The sequence below is a fragment of the Phaethon aethereus genome, assembly GCF_964289735.1.
Source record: "Phaethon aethereus genome assembly, chromosome: Z".
Classification (NCBI taxonomy): Eukaryota; Metazoa; Chordata; class Aves; order Phaethontiformes; family Phaethontidae; genus Phaethon; species Phaethon aethereus.
In genome coordinates, this window is record NC_138577.1 from 29,187,082 (window position 1) to 29,211,712 (window position 24,631).

Below are 24,631 nucleotides of genomic sequence, written 5' to 3' on the forward strand. Positions count from 1 at the left end.
GAGTAAGCCTGATATTATGCCCCTCCTCCTGCAAGTCTAGTTTAAAGCCCTGTCAATAAAGCCCCATGAGCTTGCAAGCAAAGAACCTCTTCCCCCTTTGAGAAAAGTGAATCCTATCCAACTCCAGCAAGCCAGGTGCCACGTAGGGCATCCCATTATCAGGAAACGCAAAATTGTGGTAGCTGCACCAGTCACGGAGCCATATATTAACAGACCAGCCCCATTTGTTTCTTCCTATGTCACTGCCTTCAATTGGAAGGATGGAGGAAAAAATAAACTGTGCACCAGATTCCCTTACCAGCCATCCCAAAGCCCTGAAGACTCTTTTGATCACCCTTGGACTATGAGTAGCGGCTTCATCGCCACCCACATGGAAGAGCAGTAGCGGGTAACAGTCCAAGGGCTGCACCAGACTAGGAAGTTTCCTAGTGATGTCCTTAACCTGTGCCCCAGGGAGGCAGCAGAATTCCCTAAGAGAAAGGTCTGTCCGCTATGTTGGACCTTCTGTTCCCCTCAGAAAGGAGCTGCCTACAACTATAACCTGTCTTTTCTTCCTCGTGGGGGTGGTTATGGTGCGGAGGATAGGCCTTTCTGACCTTGGCAGCACCTCTGGTGTAACTGGATCGTCGTCCACGTCATCCATGGACTGTCCTTCCATGTCCAGAGCCTCATACCTGTTGTATAGAGGCACCTGGGGAGGCAAGGAGGGAAAGGAGGGTCTTTCCCTGCCACCCTGAGCATGGACTTGCCTCCATTTACTCCTTACCTTTAAGCTACTGCTTTCAGCCTGGCCAGGGGGAGGATATGGGACCCTGTTGATCTTGGGGTTTTTTTGGTGGCTGTTCTTATTTCTGTCATGGGGAGGGCAGAACATGGTTCCACGAGTCCATCTCTTTCTTGGACTCCCTGATGCTCCTGAACCTTTCTACTTCCTGTCATAGCTGTGCCACTAGGCTGAGTAGATTGTCCATCTGGTCATACCTCATACAGCTGTTCTCACCACTGCTGTCCATTACCTAGGTCAGGTATTACCTAGATCCAGTATCACTAAGGAACAGCACTATTATACACAAGTGTTACATAGCAAAAATAAGTTTCAGGTATGCTGAGGCATCTGATTTTCTCCTGCAGAAGCATTTGAAACAGGGATAGGAAAAAAAATGAAAAAGCTATTAATTCGTATAAAATGGGTGCATCTGTTGAAAGCGGATCAAAGTGATTAGGAAACAGTATTAACAGTAGCAGTATTACTTTTCCAAGAACAGTTACAGTTTTGTGGTTCTGTACTTGCTGTGGAAACTCAAACATGCAGCCTCCAGACATACTCCTAAGGTTTCGAACTGAAGCTTGTGAGGTACAAATGCTCCATACCGTTGTGGGATCCACCTGAACACATAATCAAAATTCATATATTGTGTTTTACTAACTATGCCTTTTATGTTACTGTGAATATGTCTATTTTCATTATTTCTGGGAGACAGAGATTTTAAATGCCTTTCTTTTAAAGCCCTTTGACACCTTTGGGTCATTGTCAATAGCATAATATCTTTGACTTTATAACAGATTTAGTCTCTCTTTCTTTGGATTTTGACTGCAAGGGAATTCAACAGCTGAAGTGCTTTGCTTTTGAAACTGAGACCTCAGTCTAACCCTTATTAAGAAATTGTATGAGTTCTTAGGGAAAGCTCTGAGTCTTGTAGTTAATGGAAAAATTGCAAATAAAATATGTGTATACACGTGGATGACTTCTAAAGTGAATGTTAATGACATGCTTTTTCGAAAGAGTTGTTCCATTACTTTTTGTAAACAATTTTTTTTAATGTTTAGATTTTACAGAAGTTAAGTAATGAAGATCTCTCTCCAGAAACAAGCCGCCGTCTAGATGCACTTCAGGAGGATATAATAATGGTTCCAAAAGAACAGACACCACAACATGTATCTCCACAGAGAACCTGCATGACCATTATTGACACAGATAAGAGAGTAAAAGAGCATTGCCCTAATAACGATGCAGATCTTTCACTGACATGCCCAGGGAAGGTTTTCATGGAAGCATTCACTGAACAGAGTGTAGATATTGGTGAATTTGAAATCAGAGATTTGTTGAGATCCCTCAGTGATTCTGAGAGTCCTAGAATGATAAACCCACTGCCTGACAATCTAGAGTGTCAGGGTCATGCCATTTCCATTGATCCATCAGCAGATGAGAGCAGTGATGCCCTGCCAGTACAGCTTGTGACAGCTCCAAATGCCTTGTCAGTGTCTGTGGTACAACCTGTCACTCCTGTAGTTCCAAATGAGAGGCAGTTAAATTCAGAACCCAGTATTCACAAGTTAGATGATGACTGTACACAAATGAAAAACATGATTGAGCCTCAACTTGCTACAATTCAAGTGGAAGAAATAGAAGCCTTAACAGGATCTAACTTGCAGAGGACAACAAATGAGAAAGTATATACACAATTTAATTAATACTTAAAAATTTACGTTTATCATAAAATATGTTATGGAATAGCCAGATTACTCAGAGATGTGAATCTTAGTAAAAACTAAACTGGCATAAATAATTTACATGTCTGATACATTTCAGTTGATTTTGTTTTAAAAGTCCAGTAGTGTTTTTCTGGTTTGATATATCCATGTTATGAAAATGGCTGAGCTTGCTGGGATGGGAAATCCTAGTAAAGTCAAGTCAGTGACTGACATGGAAACCTAGAATCAGCATGGGAGTTTCAAAAACTCCTGGTCCCCCTGTACATCTCCTATGTCTTGTGTTCTCTCCAAGGACAGTTCCAAAACACTATTATGTTATTTCATTGTAGCACAGTGGCATATACCAGCCAATTTCAAGTCTAGGTTCCTACCCCATCTGGTTCTGATTTTTCTTCAGACTATAGTATGCCATTTTCTGCTATCGTAGTTCTCACCACTGTAGCATACAAATGCTTTGCAAGTATTAAAAAAAGAAATTATAGCTATGTCTTTCCTGTAGACTAGAAAGAGTACAGGGATTTTTTGCACATATATTTAGAATTGCATTTATTTTGTTTAGCTCTGCCTATGTGAGACTTTCAGTTCACTGAAAAAATCGAGGCATGGTTTTATGTTCATGTCCTCCCCTGAAGCAGCCAGTATGTATGCATACAACGTGATCCTTCTTTCTGTTTTCTTCTCTTACTCTGTGCTGTTCTCTCCGCAGTGTTTTTTCCTGTGCTGTAAAGGTGATCTGGAATAGACCGTTTGGTTTCAACAACACGAATGCAAAAATCTGGAGAGGAACGTGAAGGGAAAGCAACACTATAGTTTCTTTCTGTTTAGATTATGAAAAGGAAAAGAGAAGGACACATAGGAGACGTGTGTTTATGCTCTATAAAGTGTAGTAGACAACCCATGTAAACCTGGAGTCAGATTCTCTGCTCTGTCTTTGAATAATCTGGAGCTGCAAATCAGTGATCAGCCACATATAACTAGCTATTTAAGGTGGTTTTACAGCCACTTTGCATTCCCACAATGGCATAAAGCATACAAAGATTATGAGTTAGTTCCTTCTTTTGCTAGTAGTATTAACTGAATGTAACAGTACATAATGAAATGTGCCACAAAGGTAGCCAGTTTCAAGGTGCCAAAAGGTGTCTAGGCTAATTGTCTCAGAAACAGCAACTTACAAAGCTCTTTCAGTGAAGTGTTCATTTGTGAAATTTGTAGCACATCTGTGTGAACCTTAATGTGTAGATTTACTCAATCTTGCAGTTAAGATTGTGAAGGAGGGTCATGTGGGAATGGGGATCTATAACCTCTTGTCAATTAATAATAGATTTTGGCTTTTTTTGCGCCTCCATCTGCTGTTCCTGAAGGCAGAAAGTAGGGAGGCAATTTAATGAGAAAAAATCCTAGTTACTTTTTAGTAATTGTTGAGTTCTAACAGTATATTGTTCACCTAGGTCTTTTCTCATCCTTTTTTCTTAAGAGTATTCTTGTTGTGGTGAAACAAGTACCCAAAAGAGGAGAGTCTGTAGTGTCCTGTAGATGCAATCAGGATGCTTGATAGCCCATTTATTTTAATATATGTGGTCCTTTATGAAGCAAGTGGCTTTTTTTTCTTTTTGAAATGTTTTCTTCTTTTCTAACCCTCCTCCCATAGCAGATGTAATTCTGTGGAAAGTACTGCATTGATGGTTTTGTAAACTGAAATACTTGTTTTTCCCCAGCTGCCATGGTAACATGGATCATCTCTTGACCCAGAGGGACAACTTGTAGGAATGCAGTTCACCTCTTCAGTAGCCTCTCTGATGAATATGTCAATTAAAAATATTAATCAGCGAATCCTCCATTTCCATCTGTGTCCCAAGAAAGGACTGACAAGTTCTCCCACATCACTGTGAAAGAATTTATATGCATGTGTGCTGAGGGTGTGCCCTAAGAGCTTTCAGCATTACTCAAGTGTGTAGTAAGCTAATGAGTACCCAGGTTTCAGCAACTTGCTTAATACTCAACAGCACGTCACAATCTCTTGACTAAAACACTGAATAAACTCAAGTAACTCAAATTAACTGCCATGTGATGACATATCTTTAGGATGGGATTTACCTCTCTTACTGTTAAGAGATAAGCCTGTGGTAATGCACCAGTCATTTAGATTCCCCTTTGCATAACTTAGGATGAGGTGAATCACCATCATCTCTGAAAGTAGCTCTTCCTCTTCATCAGTGGTAGAGGTAATGAGGATGCCTAGTGGCATCTAGATGCCTGGCTTTTAGAAGACTGAAGGTAAGTGAAGTGAATCTCATTAGTGGTGGCTGTAGCTCAGGGATGGTATGTCTTTAGAAATAACTTCTCAGCTGGGAGTTACTGAACCTCAGGTGAAACATGGTTCTTGATCTTGTGCACATTTCTAGGCTTGTGCAAAAGTGAGATAAGATGAGCTAGCTTAAGACATCTAAACATCACTTTATTTTTTAGGACAGGAGCTCATGTCCATAGGAAACTGAAATGAATCTGTTAAGTCATTTCATATGTCCGACCAAACAACTTCCAGATAGTAACAACTTTTGTTCACTGTCAGCCAGCCTATATTTATTATTTAAATTGTGATTCCGAGTATCCTAATTTCCTTGGTTAATTCTGCCAGGGGCACATGGTGTGGCATACTACTTTAGGAGTGCCCCTCCTATGGCAGCCTCTGTCTCTCGTAGCTGTAGGATTCCAGTTTTTCACTTAAGCAACTCCTCTATTGTCTGTAAGCATACAGATTTATAAGGCAGTGTTCTTGGAGCTCTTATATATATAGCCCTTGTTTTAACTACATGCTTACCAGTTGCTTGTAATATTTCTTTTTGTCACAGCCTGTGGGTGATCAGCAGAGAGAGAAAGAAGTAATTTCAGATTGCTTGGGTGCCACCTCTAGTGAAAAGCAAACTGGGGAGGGAAGTTCACATTCAGTGGAGTCTGCAGCATGTGCAGAAACAGCCCAAACAGCATTAAGGAAAGCAGTACAGTTAAGAGAGACCTCCTCAAGAAAGTGCAGAGATCATGTTTCCAGTCATCGCCAAATACTAGATGAGATTCAGCAGAGGATGTCTCACAGTGGCAGGACAACAAGAAACAAAGCTAAGGATTTTGTGTATGACAAAATCATGCATAATATTCTTAAATTCTTTTTTTTAATTAATGTAACAAATACAATGCATACAGAGTACTCATTTCTCATGTGAATCACTTTAAATGATTCAAAGCTAAGGGGTTTACCTTGTATTTAAAGATGTGGAAGTTAGTTTCTCTCCTGATTTACTCTTCATTCAGTACTAAGTTAGCCTAAATACTTGCATGCTATTACAAACTTCCTTTTAAAATCAAATATATTCACATTCTTAGCTCTACTATAAACATCTATTTATATAGAGAAGAGAGTATTTTTGTTGATTCTAAGCAAATCTCTTGTCAGTAAAATTCAGAAATCTACTTCTGAAGACAAGCAGGATCTAGAAACCAACTTATGCCAAGAGATAACTCTGAATAAGGATAGAAAAGCTCAACAGACAAGAAGGAGCAAGAGAATCAAAAACAGACTAAGTAAGATATTCTCTGATGTTTATCATACAGATTTTTTTTTTATTTGAACAACTAAGCTGAATCAAATATAATTAATAACCTTTCCTATATACTGTGGCATGAATTTCTTTTAAAAAGATGGTATAAACATTAATTTTAATAATTAGATTTATTGCTAATTTCTCTCACTTGTTTGAAGCTACATATTAGCAACCCAACAGTTGACTTGTTTGCATAAACTCCTTAAGAATCATGAAAATTTTTTCAGGATGCAATTTTTATCGCAGTTGTATATGAAAAAATTACAGTGTATTCTGAACAGCAGAAAAAAAATGTTTTCATACAGAATGACAGTGTAGATCCTGATACACATTTATGTATCCTTATTTAATCTAGTATTCTGTGTGAAACATCATTCTGAGGGCAGTGCCATCCCCAAGAATTGACCTATACAATCCAGTTTATTCTATTTTGAATGCTTGCTGCTGTTATCTTGTCTGTTTTAAACATAGGATTATAGGGCCTTCGCTACCAAAGTTGTGGAGCACTCTTTGAAGTATTTTTCCTTGCAGTATGCTTTAGAAAGATGGCTATTTTTCATCCTTTGAAGATGCCTGCAGAGAAATTCTTTGCCTTGCAGAGGAAGTGTGTGTGAGAATACAGAATTTCCTCACCTAAATGCTCACTCCAGGACCTTTAGGGTTGGGGTCTTAAAAGTTGGACTTTTTTGTTTATGGCCACTCAATCTGTATTTATCTGTGCACCTACGATCACTTGAACAGCTTACAAAGTTTGGAAGTATTTGAACTGTAACAGCTACCTTATAGATCTTACAAAATATGAATAATTCTACCTCCAATTAACAACCCTTCTTTTCTGTAGGGTTTTAATTATTCCCAGTGGAAGCACCATTTTTACAAGATTTAAAGTTGTGTGACTAACTGCTCATCTATTTCAAATTGACTTACTAGTTCCCACTGAAAAAATAAGCTGTTGGTTTTTTTAGCATGATTTCTGAAGAAAAAATGGCACTGCCTATAGAGGTAGCTTCATGTTAAATCCAATCTAGCAAGTTTACCTCCCTTTTGCATCAGACCTAGCAATCAAGAGTCTGTGAGTCATCTAAGTTTGGGAATTCACTGAAAAAACAGCCCCCCAAAAAGTTTCAGCTTGTATCAGCATGCATCACTTGTTTTGCACGAGGTCAGGCAGAAAAGGAAGGCGCTAGAGAAGGCAAGGTAGAAATGATGGCATATAGGTCCTCTTGAAGTAACAAGTTAAATTGGGTTGTGTAACATAAAACTGCACCTTGTTCTATGTATGTCTGTGTGGTTTAATGCCTCCTGAATTGTTTGGCTATTTTAGACCAGTTTTGACTAGGGACTACAGTAGCTTAAATGATTAAGGTCTTGCAGGGTTGGACGGGTAGAGGAAAGGGACTATCCATGTGCTCAGCTGAGGGAAGGTCCTGTGTAAACCTGTGTCTGTTAGATTCTAAAAATCTACACAGAGTCAAGAACTTAAGAAGGTTGTGAATTAGTCTGAGGTCACAGTATATCACCATGCACAAAACATTGGGCTTTGTGAGTTACAGCTCTAGGAGATGTTTTAAGGTCATATTCAAAATGTCTATTTGGCACATTGTTAGGGCCAGTGAGCCACATCTGCTACAGCTTGTGGAGAGGAGCAGTGTATATAGCCTGCTGTCCCAAGGTTTTTTATTAGTAGATCAATTAATGCCCTAGGCTATGCATTGTGCTTTCCTGCAGGTGATCTCCTGTCCTTTCCTTCTTCCCTTTTTTCTTCCCTCCCTATTTTTCAGAAGAGGTAGTGCCCAGGATGCTTTTCTTCACAATATGAAGGGATGCTGGGATGGCACTGCTGGTGAAGTGCAGAACAGCTCATCTATGTATTGGAAAGAATTTCACCCAAGCTGAAAACTGTAATGAGTGCATAATGGGAGATAGCATTTCTTTTGTAAAATAAAAAACTAAAAATTAAAAATAGTATCTTTTACATTTTATTTTTTACGTTTAGGTCTCATATTCCCAAGCAACTATTCACCTTTCACTCATTGCAGAAATGGCTGAGCTGGTTGTGAAGTAACAGGGAAAAGTCATCTGCAGGAGCTAATCTCAATCACTATCCTAGTGTAAATACTCCTTGCTCACAAAGCAGAGGTTTTAAAACATAAATGAGTACAAAAGAACGGCTGATAAATTTGACTTTTAAGAAAAGAGAAATTATTAAAGAACTGACTAACTATTGAAATGCCAATGAATTGTAACCTACAATAGCAGTTTTATCATCCAGTGGGAAACAATGAACTTTGCAAAAATGTCATTAAAAAGGAAAAGTCTAAACTTTAACACACTTTTACAAAGGCATTTTCCTGTGTGTTCAATTTCAATTGGAGTTTTGTTATGGAATTCACAATGGCATCTTTTATTGAATGGTTTTATTGTTTCATTGGTCATATGTTCCTTGAGATACTTGTTTTTACTAGACTGAATGAGCATTTTACTCCAGAAAGCTTATTTACTAACTGTAATGCAAAGTGAAGCCAAAATAAGAGAGGAAATATATTTTTCTGTTCAACAGATCTTCTACATTATTTTTCAGGACAAGAAGCCTTTGGTAGGAATTTTGTAAATTCTGTTTACCCCATTTCACTTTCAACAATCAATAGGAGGAATATTTATGGTGAGACCTTACTCCATAGAGCTGTTGATCATCAAGATTTAGACCTCATACGTAACATAATAAAAGCTGGTGGAAATGTGAATGTTAAGGATTATGCAGGTAAGTTGCAATTGTATTAAAATACTGTTTTCAAAACAAGTATCCACCTATAACTAATTAAAGTGCATATTATGAGTTTGTGCATTAGACAAGACTGCATGTTTGTGACTAGTCAGTAGATCAATAATTTTTTATTGGTTTAACTTGGTAATTGTTCATGCAAAAATATATAGACCTATGTATTCAAGTACACTAAAAAAGAAAATTTAGCAGAAAAAGTAAGCACTTAAAAAACTACAAAGTGATGCAGTTAAGTTTACTCAGCCTTAGTTCAACAATCCTTTGCACACTTATCACAAAACAGTCCCTTCATTGAATAATCAGCATAATGTTTTTTTAAAGTTTTTTTAGGGTCCATATCAGTGGCCAACTTGAGATTTAGATTTTCCATTTTAATTTTTCAGGGACTCTGTTTTTGTCCCTTGCATCTTAAAGGAAGTTGTAGCTTCATAATTTAGCACTGCTTTGATTTTGTAAATTTCTGAGTACTTGGGATTTTGCATTTTTACTTCATCTTGGGCACCAAAAAAAAGAATGACAAATAGTGGCCCGTTGTGAACATTTTGATTGATGCAATTCACCTTATCCAGGTGTGGTACTCTGTGTCAAAGACATTGCCACACCCTAAAGTATCAACTGTCTGTTTCAAAGGTAAGACTGTTGTTCTTTATTTTAAAGTTCCCTGTCTTATCCATTAGGCTCTGATAAAATTTCCGTAACAAAAGAGAAAATGATTTCACAGACAGCTGGCTCATATGGTAGAAAACTGATTCATTCTTAGAGTGTTTCCATCCTGTGCTGTGGCTAGGATTTCAGAACTGTTCTGTGGCAATAAAAAAAAATGTTCTGCAGTTAAAGGCTATTGCATAATGCAGGCATATAACAGACCAAAATTAACGTAGAATTTCTCCATCTTCTGGAATATACTGCAAGATAGATTGGGTCAGCAGCAAATTTTAGACTTTTACAGCATAGGACTCTGGCATTTGAGCTAACAGAGTGACTTATAATGTGTGTTAACTTGTGCTAGAGGTAGATGACAAAATATTTTGTTGGTGGGTTTCAAAGCTGCCTGCCGAAAACAGGCAAATATTGATAATATGGGTTCAGCTACAGCCTCTGTGGGCAAGTGTGCTAAAGTCCAGTGGTTCCAGTTTTTGGTCTCACAGCAGCTTCCTTTTGCTGCCTTTGCACATTTTGCCAGGCCACTGTTTCTTCATCCCACAGACTCTGGCTGCTATTTTTTGGTGCAAAAGGAGCACAACTGCACAAAATGTGTTTTAGTTGCACTTCTTAAAGAGATGAGAGCCTGACGTGGCCCTACTTCTTTCTTTTCTAGTGAAAGACTTGTAATCAGAAAGAAGTAGGGTTGCCAGACCTGTGCCATTTTGAAATGTACTTTCACTGTCTTTATATTATATTCTGCCTCTGTGCCTTTTCTCTTCCTTTAAAGCCCTCCACCAGTGATTGTCCGTATCTTAGCCTAGCATTTTTCTTTCTTCTGTTCTTCAGTACTCTTGCTTCAGTACCTTACTGAGTTCTTGGGTTCTTTGGGGTTTTTTTCTCATTTGAATTCCTGGACATTAGCACGTAGGATATAGACAGCATGGGAGAGATACTGTCCGTGCTCTCAGTTTAAGTCTTGATTCACAGTGCCTTGAGGGAGCTGAAAAACGATTAGAATGAAATTTGTAGTTCTCCTTGGTCTGAAGCATGCACAATGTCTTTGAAGAATCAGGTTGATAAACTCTAGTGATTATCAATTGAACATGTTGCAGGTTCAGTTTTTCAGGGGCTTATTAGTATATCAAATATGGGATACGTGTTACTGAGGGAGAAATAGGTACTTTCCTCTAAGTAAACCTTTCTTATCCTCCCCATAACAGATTTCAAGCTTTTGCTCCAGAATGTGGAGTTACTAGAGTTTCTTAATGAAATAGGCTCTATAAAAATGCAAGTAAAATGTTTTACAGATGATACTGTTAAAAACAACTGATCTTGAAGCACTGTCAACATTAGGTGATTTAGTTAAAACTTAGTTGCGTTTTAAGTGTTCAGGAACAAAGCCTAACAGCACAACATTTTTGCAGTATCCTGTGCCCATAATAAACCCAATTCTATACAAATATACCAATATTCTGGGTGGGTGGTGTATAAGAGAGCCTCAAGAGTTTCTCTTTCCAATGAAATAAGGATAATTTTGCTTAATGGGAGCAGAACACTCTTAATAAGCCTAACTCACATATTAATTCACATTTTTAGTATGTGAATTAGGCCCAGATAACCTGCTGATAATGGGAGATGTCTGAAGAGTAAGACTGTCCATCAAAATGCTCTTCTGGAGGGAATGCTGGTTCGAGAGCTGGAAGATAGGAAGTGGAAGATCCTTTGTCTTTTTCCCTTACTTTTCTCACTCTACAAAAAATTGTCACATAATCAATGTTTAAGGAGCTGATGCAAGGCTATGCTAAATCCAGTTCAAAAATTTGCATTCCATCTTTTAGTTTTCCTCAACACTTCTTTCATGGAGTAGAATTGTTCTGTGGGTCTTGAAGCTCCTTTCTTGGTTTATTCTGTATAGCTGGGAATGAATATGGAATTTCAGGAAGGATTTTTCGTTGCTTTCTCTGGAAACTCAAAGCATTGTTGAGTTTCATTTTTGTTTGGCAATAAACACCCCAGGTCTTTATTTTGTCTCTTCTTTCTTACTTACCCTATTCATCATGTCCATGTGAAGAAAAGAGTGCCATGAAAAATTATCTTGTTCTTAAAATAGTGTATATATTTTATTTGGGGAGAAATTACTAACCATGGGTGGAATAATTTATATTCTTTTCTTTCATAACAGAACTATCAAATCTAAAACTAATATTGTTACAGCAGCACCTCGTTCTTCAGTAAGTGCAAATTTTGACAAAAGAATGAGATCTCTCAACCCTCGTGTCTTCTCGTAAACATTTCTTCATACAACCTATTGTAAAATGCATCAGTTTTTACCTTTTCAGTATAGTCTCTGAAATATTTATCAAATACACAACCTAAAAAACACATAAATGTTTGTAAATTATTTCACTCAAATGTGAAATAGAGGCATTTCTTTTTCATAGGCTGGACTGCACTACATATAGCAAGTGTGGAAGGCTTTTATGGGATAGCAAATGAGCTTTTGAAAGCAGGAGCTGATGTTAATGCTAGAGGAAATGAACAAGTAACACCATTGCAAGATGCAGTTAAAGAAGGTCATTATGAGGTATATTCCAAATTGAACACAAATGATGGTTTAGGAATAGAAATGATTGTTGTTGGGTAAAAAGGTCACATAATCTTTTTACATGTGGTTGGTCTTTTCAGATTATGGGTAAATTCAGGAGGTTTGGAAATCCTGTCTGCCCAATTTCTGTTCAAACCATTCCATGTTTTACAAGATTTGTCCAAAAGCAGAAATTAATTGTTTTTTAACTGTTTGGGACTATGTCTGAAATACCGAGGAATAGATTGCTATTGTTTAATATTATTGTTTCACTTATTTTAGAATCACTTTGCAGAATAATTTATGACCTGAGCAGTCATCTGGAGTTTTAATGACTTTTTTTCATTATTTTATAAACATGTATGTATGGTGTGCAGCCAGAGCCATGCACAGACATTTTTCATGTGTTAACACATAGCATGGAGGGTTAGGAAGACATGGGTTTATATTTTGTATGGTCTTAAACAGAAAGTCAACTGAGTAGTCAATGTGAATTAATTGAAAGGTTTCTTGCCAAATGCTGTGGTTTCATAATCCTGTGTCTAAATTGTGGATACTCTTTCAATCTGGCAGTGGCTGCCTCCCCCAGTCTGTTTGTGCATGTTCCTAGGGTAGCCCAGATCTATGTAGGAGTTCTGCATGTCCCTTTTACCTGCTTGCTGTTTTTTTTCTCTAGAAGCGCACATATGCTGCTTAATGTTTATTTATTTCCAAGATTTAATTTTTTTTTATATAATAGTTTTGTCCCTAAATGTCCTGTTGACAATAGTTTTGTCACTCTGTTTCACAATGGAGATAAGACTTAATCTGTTTCTCCCCAAGTCTCCCTGGAGCAAAGAGGAAGGGTGGACTTTTGGTTAATAATTTTCTTTTAAGACTTGAGAGCCCCAAGTTTGGTTTTCAGCTTGTGGATCTGAGACTTGTATGGGTTCATGAAATATTTCTGAGTCCTGTGAAAGTACCTAAGACACCATGTCCATAATTATGCCTCAAGGACTCTGCATCTCCACAAATAATATTGAGGAGTCAGCAACTCGAATGATATTGGAAGAGCACTGATCTCAACTAGGTCACTTGGGGCACACCAACATCATTCAACACAGAGCTGTGTTAGAGTTATGTGAGCTGGTATATTCCCAGGGAATGATGAGCAGTGTAGTTGTATCACTGCAGTGGTCTGTCAGACTTAGTTTTTGTTGCTTCTGACTAGCAACAAAATAGTGATAGTGGTTCAGTAATGACTTTAGGCAACATGGTATTTTGAGCTGTTTCTTTCAAAGCTACCTTCTCCGTGTGAAGTTATTATTGTAGATTGGAAACACGCCTTTTGATTGCTTTATTAATTTCTGCACCTGCAATATGGCAAAGTTATATTTTTATTTCAGAAGAATGGTAAGTATATGAAATACTTTCTAATAGTCTATTTAAGGGGGAGAGCATACAAGTGTGATGTGCAGCTAAAGGTCTGATTAAGGAAAAGAGTTCTCAACATTACTTCTTGAAAAAATCCATGGATTTGGGACAACTCGTGAAGCCAAAGAGGATTTTTGCTGTTAATTGAACCCTTTTTTATTTGCTCTGTTGTTAGGAGAGTGTATGAATTGAGAAAACTTTACTAACAATTTTCTCTGTAGCAATCTGGTTATAAGTAGTGAGGTACTTTAAATGCATGAGTGAACCAAGTCAAGCTCAGTCTGAAATGGTAACACATGCTGAAGAGAGAAAGGCAGAGGTACAAGTAAAACCACACCCAGTGCTAGAGTAAGATTGCAGGTTACCCACTGAAAGGGAATAATCAGATTGTAAATTTCCCGTGTCTTAAAACAGTGTGCTTCAAAGATAGATGGAACATTTTGCTAAAGTGATAATTTCTCGAGTAACAACAGAATCAGGCTTTACATTTATACAGAAATTGTGATGTTTGTGGGACGATCTGAGTGGGTTTCATTTGACCAGATGTGTGTTGTACATCTGAAATAGCTGCCAAAGCTTGCTTTACCAGTCACAGGAGTCACAATAGACACACCTAGAGCACAATTTATTTTCTCCTAATGTAGATATCCTTAATAGATAAGCAGTCTCATACCCTAAAATCACCTGTTAATTTCCACCGATGAAGAGCTATTGGGGGGATATGTCTTACCCTGTATTTTGGGAGAATTTGGCTTAATGGCATCAGGTTAATAACTGGAATGAATTTATGAAAATTAAAATAATAAGACTATAGGATAATGATGCATCTAGGGGAATGCTTGGGGTACATTAATTAGAATAGAGAGCGTTTATTTGTCATATGCCTTAGATAGTTGCTCATGTTGTCAAGTCCAAGAGAGAGAAGCCTGTATAAGGAAGGAGTATGGAAAATACTGTCAGAAAAGAAACAATCTAAAAAACTTATTTTTCTAGTTGGCAGAGTTACTGCTTTGGTATGGAGCTGATCCCTTTTTAAAAAATGAGATGGGAAGGTGTGCATTAGAAGAAGCTTCTGACCTGTCTGTGAGGAAACTGCTTAAAAACTATGTAGCGAAATCCAGAATAGATTCAGTATCAGGTAGGAGATTTCTGATGTATCATCACCAGTAAATGGAGAAATTCAAAACATCTGTTGCATTACCTTTCCATAATTAGTAATTTCATGGTCTTTGCTGTCTGATGCCCAAGTACCAGTGAGCACTCCTTATCCAGCACAGTTGCTGTACGTAGGCAAAGTACCCAGCTCTGAAGCCCACAGCACAGGAAGGACAGGGACCTGTTGGAGTGGGTACAGAGGAGAGCCACAAAAATGATCAGAGGGCTGAAACATCTCTTCTATGAGGACAGGCTGAGAGAGTTGGGGTTGTTCAGCCTGGAGAACAGAGGGCTCTGGGGAGACCTTATAGCAACCTTTCAGTACTTTAAGGGGGCTTCTGAGAAAGATGGGGCAGACATTTTAGCAGGTCCTGTTGCGATAGGACAAGGGATAATGGCTTTAAACTAAAAGAGTGGTAGATTTAGACTAAATGGAAGGAAGGTGTTTTTCACGTTGAGGGTGGTGAAACACTAGAACAGGTTGCCCAAAGACGTGATAGATGCACCATCCCTGGAAACCTTCAAGGTCAGGCTGGATGGGGCTCTGGGCAACTTGATCTAGTTGGAGACATCTTTACCTTTAAAGGTCCCTTCCAACCCAGACCATTCTATGATTTTGTAAGTTTAGAGTCAGGGCAATAGGAGTAGGCAGTAGTTACTGGCCTCAAACGTGAGTGAAACCAGGGTTAATACTACTGTAAGAGATTAGCCTGACAGGGACTGCTGTATTTGGGAGGTCTCATGATTAGAGGTTAGGACTGCAGCCACCAGAAGTCATCTAGATATTCTGAGCCTTACAAAGATTGGTGAGCTAAAAATATCTTCAAAATTATGGTTTGGATTAGGATTTGGCTTCATCAGTGCTCAATAGCTCAGCCATTGGTCTTAATTTAGGACTAAGTCTGGCAGGATCCTGTGGACTAACAGTGATTCTAGGGCTGGGGTAACATCTGGCATACCAGATTCCCTGAAGTGGTGGAGAAAGAGTTGCCATGCTGTGAAATGCCTCTTAAATTTTAAGGTTTGTTCCAGCATGGGTTGTTGGGTGAATCCTAGGGCTGAAGTTGGGGTTCATGTTGCAGTACAAAATACCAGTGGGTGATGAGCTAGATTTTTTCAGTATGATGTGGCTAGTCTAGGTTTAAGAACATATTGGCCATAAGTAAGTGCATAGAGTTGCATGGATTAAGTAAGTATATTAATATCTAGGGTAAGATATTGGTAGCTGCTATACTCTTTTTATGTCACCTTATCATTACAGAGGGTAGCTGGAAAGTGAAAGCCAACCACTGAATTGCTGCTGGGGAATATCCCTGCCTATTTTTACACAAGTGACTTGACTTAGCTACTCCGTCCCTTTCCTTGCCCAAATATGCTATACAGCGAAAGTTGTAAGATAGGCTATTATCCCACCATCACTGGCTTCAGAGAAGTCTCTTGGGGATCAGGGAAGCCTGTTAAAAATTAGGGAAATGTAGTACCTCCTCTAAGTTTCAAAAAGAATTGCTCAGGTCAATAATCTTAAAAAAAAATTTAGAAGCATTATGTCATACTTTACTCTCACCTGTCCTGGTTTGTACAAGATGCCATATGCAACAAAGATCAGATTCCAAGATTTTAATATTTATTTTATATATTGATATGTTTTAGATTCTAATAAAACCCTTATGGCTTGATAATTTTTCTGGATAGCTAAATGTGGTAGGTACTGTTATACACAAGATTGTAGATGCAAGATGCTATATATGCAAAGTAAAGAATTACGGTCTCTTCAACTCTGGTTTCTTTCTCTCTTTCATTTCAGATGGAGATGATTCGAAGAATATGTTAAATACTGAAAGTGTAGAGGATACAAACCTGCACCAGGTACATCTTTACAAAGAATCCTGATATTAATTTGATGCTGAACTGTTAACAGCTTGCTAGCAGTCTTCAGCAAGCTAAAACACTGTAGTGGGAGGACAAAGGGTAATGGCTTTAAAATAAAAGGGGATAGATTTAGACTGGATGGAAGGAAGACATTTTTCACAGTGAGGGTGGTGAAGCACTGGCATAGGAAACTACTATTTCTGAAATGTGTTTCAAAACCAGCACATAATGTACTAGGTGTTTCATACCCAGCAGGGACTGAAACAGAGTGATATTCAATGTTATGTCAATTCTTTGGCAAGCAGTATCTGATCCTTACTGGTACTTGGGATAAGCTGCAGCCTCATGAAGATGCATGACAGAGGCAATCAGCAGCCTCGCATGGACAGTGGTTCTCACTGAGTTTTTGAAAGTGCTGCAGAGGTAATTTACAGAGAGCATGGTACATCAGTGCCTCTTTGTACTTGCAGAAACCTGACTGAAACTGCAAGATGTTACTTGGCTTGCAGCAGTAAGATAGCTGCTTCTTGCCTCCGTGTAGTAGGTTGTCTTGGGTTTCAACTGGAAAGGGTTAGGGAGCCACTGTCTTGCACAGGGGTTGCACAGTTATGCTGTGAGACCTCAGTAAGATGCAGGAGCAACTGCATCACATGAAGACAAGACACCATGATCAGTCACTTTGGTCATAGTTTGTTTGCGTACAGCACAACAGCTTTTGGCATTAGAAGCTGTACTCTTCTCCCTCTCCTTTTCACCCCTTTGAACTATGATAACTTGTACTATCTGAAACATGTAATACAGTGTGCACACTTTATTCTTGCTTCCTGAAGTTTTATGTGGTTATGATAACTGTCCTTGTTAGTCACAGTAGTGCAGTCTACGGTGTCTTTAGAAATGTTGTACTATAACAGCATCCATGGTGTGTAGTCTTAGATGGCACTTTACAACAGCAGTTGATTGATGAAGTAGAAGGTGTTGTAAAGATTTAATTGCGAAGGCCTATTACTGTGGCTGTGTAACTGATGATTTCAATAGTAGTGTGAGTTGTTGCAGTGTTTATGTTCTGGTTCTATCTCCAGATACAAAGTAAACAACGAGGTAATTCTAGTTAGCCACTGGCCTTTGGAGCAGTTTTATTGTGAGATTGCCATGAGTTAATTCTGCATGTTTTTGCTGTGTTATTTCCTTTCCTTTCCTTTATGATTTCCTAGAATCATTGCAGACAGGAAATGTGAAACTGTAGCTCTGGTATATGACCGCAGGAGAAATGTGATTTTAATTCTTTAAAGGCAGATCATTAATTCAAAATCAGTTCAAATTTTCATAAATAAAGTGTAAAACACTTCAGTAATATTTATCATTGGATTTCATCCATTAATTTTTACACTTCTATACACATATTTCTTAGTTCTTTAATTTCTTTGTCCTGCTGTCTTAAAAAGCTATACAGGCAGAGGAAATCAGTTAATTTTGTAACAGCACCATTTTCTTTTAGTATATAGTAAAGCAATTTATCAGAAAATGAATTTAAGTATATGGCCTGTTTTGCAGATGGGACAGTTCAACAGGATAATACTAAAGCATCAAAGAAAGTTTTGCTAAAAACGAGCAAGCGGAAAACCAAATTTGGTGAAATATACAAAAAATAAAGTTCTTCAGGATTTTGAAGGCAGAAACCCAAATTAAAAAAAAAGGTTCAAAAAAGTCAAATAGATCCGCTATTCTTATAGCAGAGGCTACAGCCAAGAGTAAAACTATTCAGAAGTAATGTCTCTCATTAGATGGACCTCATGTTAAGGCCCACTTACAAACCAAGAAACAGTTAAATTACAGAAAACATATTTACCTGATGCTGAACCCAATAAAATGTCCCACACTGTTGCTGTTTGTAAGCATAATTGTTGCATCCCAGTTAATGTTGTAGGAAAACTGAGGTAAGTCAGACAGAATTGCAACAGGAACATGAACTCAACAGTGGTAAGAGTGACAATCCATTTACAGAAGAAAACATCAAAACTGGTGGAAGCTTAGCTACTTCAGTTGTAACAGGGGAGGAGATCACCAGGTTGTGTTGCCCCACATCAGTGGTTTCTAGAGAAAAAGTGTGTGCACAGCATTCTCAGACTACTGATTTAACAGAACTTGATTCTCAGTCAATACTTACTTGCTTTGGCTTCCTCTCACAATGTACCTGTTTTAAAGTCACAACAGGAAGTCAAGAGTTATGACAGTGATCAACATAGTCTCAAGCAGAGTAAGAGTAGTAGTCTGAGTGACAGGAAACTAAATACTGATATGAGAATACCTTAAGAATGAATTATTTCTTTGCAAAACTTGACAAATCAAGTTAAATCTGATGTTGATGGGGAAAAAAAATAATGGAGAGGCACTACGTTTAAAACTCTCTTAGCCTTTGTTTGAACAGATTTCCTTACAGACAGATGAGTCAGAACCAGCACGTGCAAATCTTACGAATTCAGACAGCATGGACACACTGCAACAGAGTATTGTAAATGAGGTGCAAAACATTTCTACTAATACATCTCAGGATGGAACCAGCTGCACAGAACAGACACTTCAAGCAAACGCAGAAACACTGTTAGCACATAAGCTTTTAGCAGCTACCAATGGACAAAGTGTTTCTGGAAGTCCTTATAATTCTATCAGTGGTATACTAAGCACCACTGAGCAAAAGGCTCCACAGCCAGAGAAGGGAAGGAGGATCCTGCTTAATGCAGAAGGTGTTGAAAGATGTCACATTGAAACTGAAAATGCTAGTAGTTTAGAGATTGAGCCTCAAGCTTTACAACTCCATGGAAAGAACACCCTTCAAATTAGACAAAAGAGAGAGGATCTTCAGGAGACCAACTCAAATGCAGATTTGCATTTTGGTGTTAATGCAGACAGCATGTCTCCTTATTCATTTCAGATTGTGGAAAATATGCAGAAAGAAACCTCCCAGAAAACAGGTGCCATGTTTTGTTTGAAAATAATTATTTTATGAGTTTTTTGTAAACTTTCTGTGTATTTTATTAAAAAAACCCAGCTGTGTATCTCCAGAGAATGTATTTTGCCGTAAATAAATAGCGGACACATGGAATGTGTTGTGGTACAGTCCACTATGCCAAATTAACTATCTAGTAATTTTTGCTTTGTATTTTGGGGGGCTGTTTTATATCCAAGTCCCCATTGTATGTACTAAAATGTGAGCGCAATGGTCATTACAATAATTAGAATAAAATTCTTAATTACCTTATATTTTTAATACCTAAGAATCAATAAAGGTCATATTTTCACAAAAGAATCTTTGAATTGATTTGGATTCAATCTCAGTATGTTAACATACAGTGAATAGTGGATAAAGGATTTATTACATTAAAGTATTTTCAAAAATTGAGTGAGTTACTGCAGGCATTTTTTAACTTAGACTAGATGGTCATTTTGACATTCGTTTTAGTATCAGTTAGAATTTCTGAAATTGCTAAGTATTATGCCATACATACTCTTAAGTTCTTTTGTTAAACCAACAGATGAAGAAGTGTTTGCAGGAGTAAATGGAATAGAAGGCCCTGGAAAAAATGGAGAAGGAAGTGCAAAGGCCAACATGCTTTCACAGTTTACTGAAACAGAAGTCATCCAAACTAAAAGAGTAAGATTAGACTCTCAGATGACAAACCAAAAGGCAGTCTCATATTCCAGTAGCAGCAAAACCAAGCTTTCATCTACAAAATCACAATTCAGTCAAGCATCAGAACAGCAAACATCCAAGAAATCAGGTGAAAAGTTAATAATACTTTATAAAAATGGAGGGTGTGGTTCCCGACATATATGAGAAGGCTTTTTGTAATACATGAGAGAAAGTTTGGAAAAATACATACAGCATGTTGAGCAAATACTCTAGTGAGTTCCAAATACTTGAAATCTTTCCAGATCTCCTGTACTCAGTTTTACAGAATGCACATACTTTGTTTCGTTTATGTTACATTTATCAGTCTTTCAGCATTGTGGTTGAGGGGATAATAACTGAGAGCTTAAAATAACACTAAATTGGTCCTCAGTTAACAAGTTTACATATCACAGATCAAAGAAGAAAACCTGGCTGTCCATTTATTTGGCATACATATATCCCCTTACATTTATAGACTATATCTTCATCAGGCACAAATCAGCATAGGCTCTGATTGTACTGGTATATTCGGTTTTAGCTGTATTACAGAAACAGACCTACTTATATGAGGATAAGGATCAAGCATCCTCTGGTAGTTATAATCTCTTCTGCCGGCACATACAGTTTTCTGTTTAGAAGTTTCATCCCCTGTCTAAGACTTGCATTTATCTTGTAGCCTTACCATCACAATATAGTGCTGGTCCAACTGTTTACTCATCATAACCCCCAAGTATTTTTCACTTCCTGCTTTTTTGGTAAAGCTAGCAGTCATCTTGTGTACTCAGGTTCTTTCTGGAACCAGAGAACCATAGCACTCAAGACTTACTAAAACCAAAACCTGTAGTTCGAGTGGGATTCCTCTTCTCTTAAAACTTTTAAATGTAAAATACTTGGATTGCTGATTCAAAATTGTTTATCCTCATATCACTTGGCATTCTCCTTAACTTGTGTTGAAATGAAAAGAACTGTGTCATTAGCTGATAGTGATTTCTTGTGTAGCTTTGCCTTGATATGGAATAGAGTATTTGTCTTTTCTGTTTACACTAGACAATTCTGTCATTTCTCTGTAGTAATTAAGAGTTTGGGAATTATTTTTTCTGGTTTTGATAAATTTTAAAATACTGCCTTCTTAGGACCTTAGCTTGTCTGTGACTATCTCCTTATATTCTCTTGGTTTTCACAACAGTCTTCTACAACTCCATATTTATATTTGCCACCATTCACTTCCCTCTTTTTTTTCTCATTTACTGTTGCAGTCTAATTCCTTTCCTAAACCAGCTTAGTGTTTGAAATGGTGCAGCTTTTCATTTTGACCACGGGATATGTTGTGAAATACTTCCTAGCTATTATTCATATTGTTCTGCTGACATTTTTCCTTCACACTGTTTTTTTTTTATAATTGTTTCTAGCTCTGTGAAACGTTCCCTTTCAAATAACTACTGTGGCAGTGTAAATGTATACTTTCTATATACATACACAGGAAAAGGTGTTTTTTATACGTATAGGTTTATAGAAGTATGTGGGAATGCATGTGTATTTGTGTGTGGATATAATATTTGATTTATTTTTTTCCAAGTGTGTACAGCAAAAAAATTTAGTTTCTTCCTTGGACTGCAGTTATGTGTTGCTGGGGTCTGTTTGTCAAACTTTGATTGCCTTTGAGTAGGATGTAAATGAATGGTAACATTAAGTAGGTCATATATGTTTTGAAAATCAATGAGATTCATGCTCCTACATCCAGTAAATGCTTTTAAAACCAGTGTACATAGCAGCATGTATGCTTAAAATAATACGTATATCAATTATACACGCCCACCTGTATACACACACACAATACGGACAAATACATCTGCATATATACTATCAACATACCAATTTGTTTACCTGTTTTGTTTTTTTTTTTTGCTTAGTATCCTCCTTCTCTTTGGAGACTTTGTCTGGATGCTCACCAGTCTTATAGGTTGAATTAAGGAGTCATCAGCCAATCTCTGTAATGTCCTGTAACACATGACAAAAAACATTCAGGAAACTATGTGCAGTTCCTGCTGATCGTTTTCTCTTTAATAGCCACAGTCCTATTGTCCTCTTCTGCCTTCAGCTGTAGAGAATACTGTTTCCTCTTCCTGTCTCAGGTGGTTGCTAGTTTTAAACCCCTCCTAAGTTCCTGCTCTCTTGAGTTTCTGGACTGCAAGCTTGTGTTTTCCTTTGGAGGTTGAAGGGACAAGGAAAGGAGTAGGTGCTTCTTGTTACTTACTGCTTTCCAATATTTGGCAGTGTCAGTACTTAGCTTTCCTATCTCCAAATTGGTTCATCTTGTTGTAGGAATGCCTTTTTTACTTCATTCTGGAAAAAAAATCATGGCATATCTGATACAAGTCATCATCCACTGCTAATTATTGGAAGAATAAACATTGAACATAGAAATTATTCCTTTCCCTACAGATGTCCTTTTTCATAGCTCCTATATTCCTGCTCAATCTTTATAGTAAGATCTATGTGCATTAATACATTTCTGGATTTTTTTCTTTTATATTTTTTGCCTCCTATATTTACAATTACAATTTTATCAAAACTTTATTCCAAACTTATATCTTACATTTTTGTCTCTTCTGGAATAGCATTTCACAGATTACTTTTTCCCCCAAAAGAGACTCTTCACGTAATATTTATTCAGATAAAATTTAATTATTTCCTTCATCCCAGGAGAATTGCTGTTTGAGAGGTGACACGAGAAAGTACAGCCCTTTGTACAGTTGAATGCATTGATAGCTTTGGAGACTGGATCAATGGAATTCAGATGGCAGCAGAAAAAAGTGGAAAATGGGATAATGTTTTCTGACTTGTGGAGTTTTCAGATTTTTTGCTGTCGCATGCCTCTTCATCATTTTCTGGTTTTTGTATCTCATCTGATTGTTCCTGTGTCCCAGTGGTCTTCCTTATATTACTCTATTCTTGAATAAAAATCTTTTCTTCCTCAATGACGCAAGGTCACTTTCACATCTACAGTCAATCACTTACTAAGCTCTCAACATTCCTATTCTGCTTATACAGAAGGAAGGTACAAACAGCTTGCTGCTTTTCTTGTAGTTAATCTGCGGAAAGAATTACTCATAGACCAATGTTGAAATATTCAACTGTCTTTTTGAAGGAGGATATCCTTGAAGTGGTTGAGGTATGTCAGCCTGATCTACTCTGAATGCTGATTACTGTAATCTCTCCATCTTCAATTTGTGCATTTGCTGACTGGATTTTGTATTTGCCAAGTTCCTGATCTTTCCTGCTGATGACCCACCTGGTAATGCATTCCATGGAGAACCAGTACTTTGTGGTTCACATACCAATGTCTCATTATGCTTTTGCAAATGTTTCCTAACAACCATGAAGAAAACTGTTGTGCATGACAATTTAGCTGGAAAACTTTGCAATTATTTCTGTTCACTTGCAGGCAATATCGTGAAGGGTCATTAGCTTAATGGGCTGTTGTGTGCCTTTTTTTTCTCTCATGTCTCTAAATAGTCCCCAGGACATTCTCCCATGAATCGAAGGGGAAGAAAAGGAAGAACCAGAAAGCAGATGATTGCTTTGGGAGTTCAGACCCAGAAGCTTTTAGACAAAACACAATACAGTATCTCACAGAAAAATAGGTCTCAGATCGGAGGAGTATTTCAATAACATGACCCCTTTGTGTACTCTAGAATCTCAGTTTTCATTTAAAAAAGAAACTCTCTAGCTCTTCTGGTTACCAATATGGTATGTGCCAAGCTCCTCCAAATGCAAAGAGGGCCACCTGAATCCTTTCTGACGGGTTAGAATAGCCTACAGTGAGCTCCATGCTGCCATGGTCTGGCTGCAGCAGTGCCTGAACAAGCTAGTTCAAAAATAGTATAGATGTATCCTCACTATATCCTCTGTCTTTAATGTAGTTGCAGTATGTCTTTAATGTAGTTGCAGTATGTCTTTAATATTCTTCCAGTCTTGGATGACAAGCTCAGTAGTTCACCTTAAAGGCATCTTGGAAAAGCAGATTTTCCAGAAGGCAGAAGGAGCCTAAAGAAAGGCAGCTGTCAAATCATGGAAGATGTTTGATAGCAATGGATACTGATAACTGAAAATATTTAAGAAAACAGCTTGTCTGATGAGAAGAGGAAATGCTTGGGATGCAGCAACTAATTGTTCATAGGAATAATTACAAAAACATGGATAAAAGTTGCAAAATGCTTATTTAAAGTGTATAAAAATTACACTTTCCTTTTTTTTGGACAAACCACAGATTTTCAAGAAATCAGAGAAAGAACACTGAACTTTTAAAGAAAATCAATAACACAGTATTATAACAGCAGGAACAGGAGTTAAAAAAAAGCTAACATGCATGATAAAGCTTTTAAAGATTTATACACCCTGTCTTTTTGGTAGCAGTGTGTGGGAGA

General features: G+C 37.6%; 1 protein-coding gene across 1 annotated transcript in view; it reads left to right on the forward strand.

The window, feature by feature from the left end:
* Positions 1 to 24,631, forward strand: part of ANKRD31 (ankyrin repeat domain 31) — a gene marked incomplete at both ends in the record, with an annotated part of 73,491 nt that overhangs the window by 16,295 nt on the left and 32,565 nt on the right. Inside the window, 8 exons of the mRNA XM_082013282.1 lie at positions 1,828 to 2,451; positions 5,343 to 5,586; positions 8,671 to 8,850; positions 11,958 to 12,100; positions 14,507 to 14,651; positions 16,473 to 16,534; positions 18,963 to 19,506; positions 20,068 to 20,313. Of these exons, the coding sequence (XP_081869408.1) occupies positions 1,828 to 2,451; positions 5,343 to 5,586; positions 8,671 to 8,850; positions 11,958 to 12,100; positions 14,507 to 14,651; positions 16,473 to 16,534; positions 18,963 to 19,506; positions 20,068 to 20,313 (2,188 nt within the window). The remainder of the gene's footprint in view (positions 1 to 1,827; positions 2,452 to 5,342; positions 5,587 to 8,670; positions 8,851 to 11,957; positions 12,101 to 14,506; positions 14,652 to 16,472; positions 16,535 to 18,962; positions 19,507 to 20,067; positions 20,314 to 24,631) is intronic.